Consider the following 8,388-nt stretch of genomic DNA (forward strand, 5'->3'; position numbering starts at 1 on the left):
GGGAAGGGAATCCTTCATCCACTTGTGATGAAGAGGAAGGCCACTAGACAAAATGAGCTGCTGGTGGGGAGTTGTTCTCTTGTGATTAGCATCTCAGCTAATTTGCTTAGACTAACATTAGCATAAAGAGCATTTTTATGAAGTGATTTGAGAGTGGGAAATCCCCAGTAATCCTGCACTCTGTAATCAGTTAAGTGCCTTTGCTCAAATTTCCAGCAAACATCACTACTTGTTCCTACTCAGAGGTTTTTCAGTTAAAAACACTCTTTTCTGGTTAAAAAGAAAAAACCTCCCATAAGCTTTAATGTTTATCCAAACCTCTCTGGTCTAAAATCTGAATTGGAAATCTCACAAAAACAGGCTCTTGAGAGTCTTCCAAGGCTTCTCAATTCCTGCCAAGCCAAAAATGCCACCAGAATAGTCTGATGGTTTTCCTACCTCTTGGCAAAACTAGAGAGAAAAGGGATGTGCAGACAAAAGAAATGTTAATAGTATATCCTTGCAACACTGAAAGTTTCAGCCAGGTTTAAGTCATTACTCATTTTCCATAAATTGGTTTCCTCTTCCTTTTTCTTTATAGGTAATAAATATGTTTGGTCTCCCTCTAAGGGCATGGACAGAAAATAAAAAATAATTACTTGTCCCTGAACTACAGCAACATGCTAAGTGCACCCTCCCAGGCTTGTGCACACTCCCAGGCAGCTCCAGTTGAGAAGTAAAAACATGTTGCCTAAGTACATTCTGCACTAACTTGGGCTACGGACAAGAAAATCTGAATGGTTTTGCACAAACTGAATTACTGTGGCATGAAACAAAATTGCTGAACTACAGCACGTCTGTGCTCTTATCTTAGCCCAGCACCAAGGAAAATAAACCTTTCTTAAAGTTTAAACCTTTCTTGTGGTATTTTGCCTGCCCATACCTAGAACGATACAGGTGCCCACATGTATTATCTGCTGGCTACAGGTAACTGAACTTTGTTCTAAACTTCTCCCATCAATTCATTCAATAGTCCAACACACATATCATTAAAAAAAACCAAAAACAAAACATTGGGAAAGAGACATAAAGCCATGGAAAGGATACTTACTTTTGAAGGCAGGATACATTGGAATTATATTTGTTATTAGAAAAGCATCATACTTTGCTTCTGCAGAGGAACTTAATTCTGAAAACAATAAAACAAAAATATTAATAAGATGAAATATCAGAAATTCAAGGAACATAAAAATGTTTTGAAAAATGGCTTCAGGGATTAACCAAAGGGAATACTGTCATCTAAACAGCAATCTGAATGCTATATTCAGAAGTGCACATTACATGCATAAAATTCGTCTTTAGCATGACAGCTGAACATGGAAAGTAAGGATTTTATCTTCGCTTCAATTGTCAACCAGTTAAAAATATTTTTATAGCTCATCTATTTTTGCAGTCTCAAAAGTCAGAGAGCTGCTTTGCAGGCTTTTACAAGAGAGGTAAATAATTTCCAGGGAGTGAAGTGTGGGATTATCTTCTGGTTCTGAGCAAGTCTCTGCAGCAGTAATTCCATATTAGAAATCCACCATAAAATATCTCAGCCACTGAGTGAGGAAGGCAGAGCAATGAAGTTCACAACTGAGGGACAGTTGTGTCCCTTGAACATTTACTAATCCCAGAAGATCATTGCTCCAAGACTGAACCAATGTAACCGCAACAGAAGAATCCAGGACACTCATTTACACAGGTTTTCTACTAGCACTGTTTCTATAGGATGGTAGAAATTTTTACAGTATGCAAGAGTCTAATATGGATTTATAAATTAAATATATGTTTATCTTTCTGCTGTTTGAATTCAAAATTAAAAACTCTGACTAGATTCCCAGTTCATATAAGCTGGTATCTATCCACCGACTTTAAAGGGCCAGCTTTTGAAGATTGTCTTCTAGCTTGGGCTCCTACTCTGTGCAATTCTTTGTTTACCTTTATTTTTATTAGCTAAACTGGGACGCTTCACTGTTTTGGTGCATGAAGCTGGGCACCATTTTGAAGCATCTCTCGTGGAGTTAAGAGACTGCAGCCATGATGGCAACTTGTGTCATTGGGCCCTTGGTCCTCTGCAAGTGCAGCAAGAGTAATGTATCCATCCTGTTGGGCCCCATACATGACACCCGTGCAGGAGCAGCTCCTCTGAGGAGAAGACATCATCACAGAGCAGGGGGGCAAATTAAACCATTCCTACCTATATTTTTTCCCAACAATCTCAAAAAAACCCTTAGTCTGTTTATATCTGGTGGTTTGGTGGGTTTTTTTCATACCTAAGGTTTTCCCTAACAAAAAAGAAAATTACGAAACCTCTAGGTCTTAAAAAGCTATCTGAACTTACGAGGAGGGAAAAGGTAGCCGTAGGAGAGCTGTTTGTCGCCTCTGTAGGCTGTGCAGCTCTGGCTGTTTCCTGGAGAAATGCGGAGGTCGGGTCTCACACAGCTGGCCAGGTGCTCTGGGACACCTGATACCTCTGCCTGCATTGAGGAACACAGACAGAAATGACAAGAAAGGTAATTCCAGCATTTATAGCGAAAAGAAAATTATTTCATGTGGTCAGCAGATTAGATGGAAGGCCTTGTGTGGAGTAAAATAAACCACCCAGCTGTACAACCAAGACCTGCTCCTCTATGTGCCGCACAGCCCCTCCTTCAGGTAGCAGAAGTCACCATGGGAAATAATTCAAATGAAGTTGCTGATTAAGGTATCGTAATAAAACAACCCCCCACTGAGAAAATCTTAGAAAGCAAATGAAAACAGGAAAAGAAATATACAGCCCTTCTGCCTTAAAACTCTTTTCTCCTGAAGGAAAAAAAGGATTTTGGCATTGTTTTCAATGGTATTTGACATAATTTCTGGTGGGAAACTCTACTTGGGGCAGGAGAATTTTAGGACTTCAAGAATAAAGGTACCAAGCAGACTTCCCCAGGAGTGTTTAAGCACTTTCTAAGAGCAAAGACAGCACTGACCTGTTTGGAAATAGTGTAGGATGTCCAGAGAGGCATCAGGAATGTTTCGCTGTAGCCACTTTCAAAGTCATGGTGATGCAAGATATTGTATTTTGTGCGGTACAGTACTGCGGGGCGCCCGTATAAGAGATGCTTCTCTACAGATCAGAAGAAATTACACTTACATTTGTTACTGAAAACCTTAAAGATTAAAAAAAAGGGTTGGCTTTCCAACACATGCTGATTTACAGTGATCCTTAATGGGATACTGACCCTGAATAACTGCTAAGGAAATCTTGTAATAGAGAGAGCAGTAGTTCTTCAATAGTTTTGGTTGGGATCCCTTTTCCAGGCTCACAATCCACTTTGAGGTTACAAGTCCCTTCTGCACTTGAAAGCTTATTGAGGTCCTAGCATGGAGAGAGGGTGTTTCTCCAAACACAGGAGACTCCACAAGGATCTTCGTGTCCACGTTTCCATCACACATGAGGTGAAAAGCACTTTAGGTGCTTTAAAGTACCTTTAAATCTACCCCTATCCTATCACTCCTGCCGCTCTTCTCCAGACTTTCTCTTCTTCCTATGTTTTTTGTAAAGTCCCTCACAAAAGGAAGGCAAAGGTGCTCACTCTTTAAGAGTATTTTTTTCCACTTGGCTGATACAGATGATGTTCTGAAGACTGATGTGCTATTTTCTGTCAGCAATATCAAGGAAAACAAACAAACAAAACCACCCTTGCTCCTAACTTTGGCTATACAAAAAGACACCTCCAACTCTGCAAAACTTGGTTTTCTTCTGTCTTGGTGATATGTTATGGTTAAACATCACTAGGTACCTCTGATAAGCTTCCTTATAAAAAGACAAAAACATCATTGAAAGACATAGACGAAAAATAAATTTCCTGGCTAATCTTGCATTGTGCTGCACAGTTCATTGATTTTGATAACCATTTGGCAAACAGGCTTAGCTCACTTTTGGAAATCAAAACATAGAAACAAGGAAAGCAGCATAACACTGTTCACAGACAGGCATTTAACCTGAAAGAAAAGGTCATGTTTTATTACCGTGTGTCCAAATAGAGGATATTTTTATAGGACGCAAGAAAGAAAAGCAGGAAAAGCCTTGTCTAAGGACAAAGATGATAAACTTCGTTTATTCAAGAGAAGCTGAAGGAATCTTTTTCTTCTGCTTGTGAATAACAACATTAGCTAAATATGCATGGTGCAACATGCGAGAGAAGGGAATTGCCAACTAAATGAAGGAAGACGCCTGAACAGTTGCTACAGCCTGTCATAAAATACAACAAAATAGCTTGCACGCAGCAGAACTACTTGTTGTTTAAGTAAGAGCACTTCATTCCACTTAACAGACAATTTACAAATGAGCAAGTGAAATTGGTTTAAATGCTTATATCTTAAACTACATCAAAAGACCTATTTTTATACTACTGAAGTGAAGAAGCATCAAAACCTTAAACCAAAATAAAGATGTTGAGATGGGAGTACAATGGTGAGGGTGTTTTTTCCTGATGCCAGAAATTGCCACAGCAGGGAGTAGCCCTTCACTAATTGGAAAAATCAGTTTAACAAGATGAAAGCTGCAGAAAGGCAATTTAGCTCACAAAGAAAAGGAATAATTTCACCTCTAGAAACTAAAGGATAGGCTGCATTGCCTGTTCACAACAGAAAAACAGAAGGAGTAGCTTCACAAAGGAATTAAAAAAAAAAAACCCTCCTTAGTCATCTGAGCAATACAATTTGAAGTATCTCAAAAGTCCATGTCTAAACTCAAAGCTTCAGAATTTGCTAATTTGGACAACTGTTATGGTGAGGGAAATGCTGTGAATTGTTATGCTGAACCGGATCACAGCTGTGAGAAGGAAAGCTCTGCTTTGGGGTGCCTTTCAGTCAGTATTGCTGCTCAGAAAAGCAGTTCCCATCCCCTCCCTTCTGGTCTTATTGCTACATTTTAACGTGGATCACAGCCCTGATGCAGCTGAGAGCACAGCCACACAAAAGTCAGCACTGGCATACAGCAGGAAGGGTGCAGGAACCAGTGTCCAGGAGAGCAGGGGATGCTTTCTCCTGGGAGTAACATTGACTTGAAGGCTGATGAGGGACAGAATTGCGCTGAGCATCCCTGAACCAGCAGAGCATTTCTGCACTTGTTTCAGTGGAACCTGCACCCTAAAAACCAAGCATTAAAGACCCAGTCAGGGATTGTCAAAGCAGCTGTACCATCCTTTCTAACACTGACCTGGTGAAACCTAATTCTGAACAATACTAGTAAAACACAGTGTGCAGACGTGGTCTATGTTTTTTACCCCATTTATCGTGTGTGGTTGAGCACTGCCTCAAGCTCCCTCTCCTTTCCTCATCTCTCCACTTTCACAGCAGAGATTAAGCCTTCTAACAGTGATGGAAAGGAAGAGCTAAAACTCCTATCACTTTGAGTCATACTTTAGTCCTGGTTACAGCTAAAGATAGTGTGCACTTCCTCACATGAGCAGCACTTAATCTTGCCTATGTATCTCAGGTATGTCTGTGTGCTATTTTGACAGTTACTTGAAAAGATGGTTTACTACACATTAACTAAACCAAAGCAGGAGTTTGTCTGGTATCAATGATGCAAACTAACTTGCAAAAAAACCCCAAAATAGCTTTTATTAACTGAGGCACCAGGCTCTTACCTTCTGTTCCCTTGACATGAAAGCGCTTGTTGAGTTCATCCAACTTGTTCTTCTCAAGAATAGAAAAAAGGAACAAGATTAGGGTCACTGGAGCATTCTGACATCTCATTTTACTAGGCATCTAGCAAAACAAAACTAGTGCTATAAAACACTAAAACATTTTTTTGTTTCCTGTTTTACAAAAAGCCAAAATTGTTCCAAAAGGGCACAAACACTTCACAGGAAGGATCTGGGAAATTCTTACAGATCAAACCCTCTCAAAATAGGTAAAATGACTACAGCTTTACTGGGCAACTACTGCTAGTAGGGGAAGCATCAGCAGATCCTGAACACCTACCTTATCATCACATGTACATCCTATATCAAAATCTGATGCAGAAGGTAGAGCGACAGGATAGAGTGGTTTAGCAACTTCATCTGGCACAGTTGGTTTATAAACATTGGCTCTCAGCAGGTGATTTAAACTTCCATGGGTGCCATTATTGGGAGCAGGCTTTAATCCAAGCAGATCTATGAAAACACCAAAGATGAACGATGGTTAGATTGCAAACTTGTATGCAGTAGCATCTCTACTGAGCTAAGACATTTATTTGCAATACTGTTTACACCGATGACATGTTAATGAATGCTTTTAATGTAATAAAAATACTAACCTTTTGTCCAAATCAGAAAATTGCAAATGGTATCTGAATAGTATGGTGGCCTTTATGACAAGAAGGTTAATTTGCATCAAGACACTGGAAAACAGTTTTATTATAACTACTCCTGCAGCTTCCAGTGCAAACCTACAGTCAATATGTTGACCTTACACCAACCACCTGGAATGCAGTGTTATTAGTCACCTGCTTTAGAGATAAGGGATAATTACCTGTTTGGTATTTCATGTTTGAAAAAAGAAATTAAATAAGTGAATTACACCTTCAGCTAGACATTTTTTTTACCCTGGAAAATGAGTATTAAAGAAAAGATCAAAATAAATGTCTGTATACATCGTCAGATTCTGCTTCATGGCTACAGTAGGAGTGTAGGAAACATAATCATAGCAGGAAATGCCAAGAAAACTAAGTGATGCCCCTGAGCTGCTCCATGAGACATGCAGGTGCAGAAGCAGTCTCTGAACAGAAACCTCCTTCCTAGACTGCTGAGGTGTGGACACCATGCACTGTAGTGGTGTGTATTCGATCCCTGCCAAGCTGCACGCAGCAAAACTATGGTAACCCCCTTTATTGGCCAGTTGCTAGAGTAGAGCAAACTGAGGCCCCTGAGAAGTGCCTACAGCCCTCCTGGCCAGAAGGCAAGTGCTTGGGAAGGGGGGACTGGGGAAGGGACCCTGGGAGGGAGTCAGGGCATGAGCTCACGGATGCCTAAGTGAAGCCCTGTTAGCTAAAACAGCGTGTTTCTCTTGCAATTTCTCAAGCAGATAGCTTACCACACATGATGTTGTAAAGTTCAATATTTTCAAAAGGAGGTACTTTGGTCTTGTATTTGAATGTAGGGCCATAACCTATAAAGACAGTCTTAAAAAAAAAAAAAAAAAAGAGAGAAGAATACAAAAGAAGGAGCATTAAAAAGTAGGGTTTTTTTTCAGTGAATATTTACATTCTGGAGACCTACAATTTCTTCTGCCTTCAATGACCTTACCGCAAAGCTTACTGCATTGCTCATACCTGCATGCTGTTTATCTTGTTGTCATAGCCATGGTCTCCATGGAAGAAACATTTTCCTGTTGGTTTCTTGTAAACGTCCACAGCTTTCCTAAATTGAAAAATTATTAGAAAATTTCCTCAAAGGTGTAGGTATGGTGGCTGACCTGACAACATACTTCAGGGGTAGGAGGGATAAGGTTACAAGGCAGTACATTGCTCATCTTTCTTGAATAGCACTAGTGGGGACTGCAGGCTCATCCAACAACCCCAGGGTTTCTTCCTCTGCTCCCACTATAAGAGGGTGCAATCCTAAGAGCTAACTCTTACTCATTGATAACAACCTTAGCATCTATTTACTTATTTTCTCAGACTTTCTCATATTACATCATCTCCTACAGACTGGAGGTATTTTGTGCTATACTCTTCCAATCATCAAAAGGCCAACAGAGGCTTCTAAGAAAGCACTTTTTTGATGTTACAATGCTGTTAAGTGTTTTCACCTGTTTGCCTTCCACCCAATAAACAAAAATGGGGAGCAGAAACAAAGCTGGAGGGAAAAGAGAAAGATTGTAATGAAGATAAATAGCAGAGAAAATAAGTGCTGTATCATAGGAACGCTAATTATCAGCTTGTTACTGAGTATTTTTTTTACAAAAGATGTGGAAAAATAAGTATTGTGTCATAGGAATTATAATTATCAGCTTGTTCCAGAGTATGTTTTTACGGTTTTATGAGGGCCATGTGCAGGCAATACATGCAGTGGACCAGATTATCCTACAAGTTAATTTCTTCATCTGCAAGAAAATAATGCTCAGCCAAAGTTTGATTTTGGCCTTGTAAATTACTAGATTTACAGCAATCAGGTCTACCATTTTCCTGGCTGTGAATATACAAGGAATTACAGTTACATTAACAAATGAATTATTGGTGAACGAGATTTCAGAAAATCTAATGAATAAATAAGCCAAAGGAAGTCTGATGTAATTAAATTAATTAAATTAATTAAATTAATTAATTAATTAAATTAAATTTGGTGAATGGAGTTACATCCAGTTGGCGGCCGGTCACGAGCGGTGTTCCCCAGG

General features: G+C 39.6%; 1 protein-coding gene across 4 annotated transcripts in view; it reads right to left on the reverse strand.

The window, feature by feature from the left end:
* Positions 1–8,388, reverse strand: part of ENPP2 (ectonucleotide pyrophosphatase/phosphodiesterase 2) — a 59,948-nt gene that overhangs the window by 7,796 nt on the left and 43,764 nt on the right. For 3 of the 4 annotated variants that reach the window (XM_009277212.1, XM_019471511.1, XM_019471510.1), the window contains 7 exons: positions 7,325–7,412; positions 7,087–7,174; positions 5,995–6,167; positions 5,658–5,709; positions 2,991–3,127; positions 2,363–2,498; positions 1,091–1,168 (listed from right to left, as the gene is read on the reverse strand). In XM_009277212.1, coding sequence (XP_009275487.1) covers positions 1,091–1,168; positions 2,363–2,498; positions 2,991–3,127; positions 5,658–5,709; positions 5,995–6,167; positions 7,087–7,174; positions 7,325–7,412 — 752 coding nt within the window. The remainder of the gene's footprint in view (positions 1–1,090; positions 1,169–2,362; positions 2,499–2,990; positions 3,128–5,657; positions 5,710–5,994; positions 6,168–7,086; positions 7,175–7,324; positions 7,413–8,388) is intronic. The other variant, XM_019471512.1, reaches the window with a different exon arrangement.

The sequence above is a fragment of the Aptenodytes forsteri genome, unplaced genomic scaffold (assembly GCF_000699145.1).
Source record: "Aptenodytes forsteri isolate BGI_AS27 unplaced genomic scaffold, ASM69914v1 Scaffold49, whole genome shotgun sequence".
In the NCBI taxonomy this organism is placed as follows: Eukaryota; Metazoa; Chordata; class Aves; order Sphenisciformes; family Spheniscidae; genus Aptenodytes; species Aptenodytes forsteri.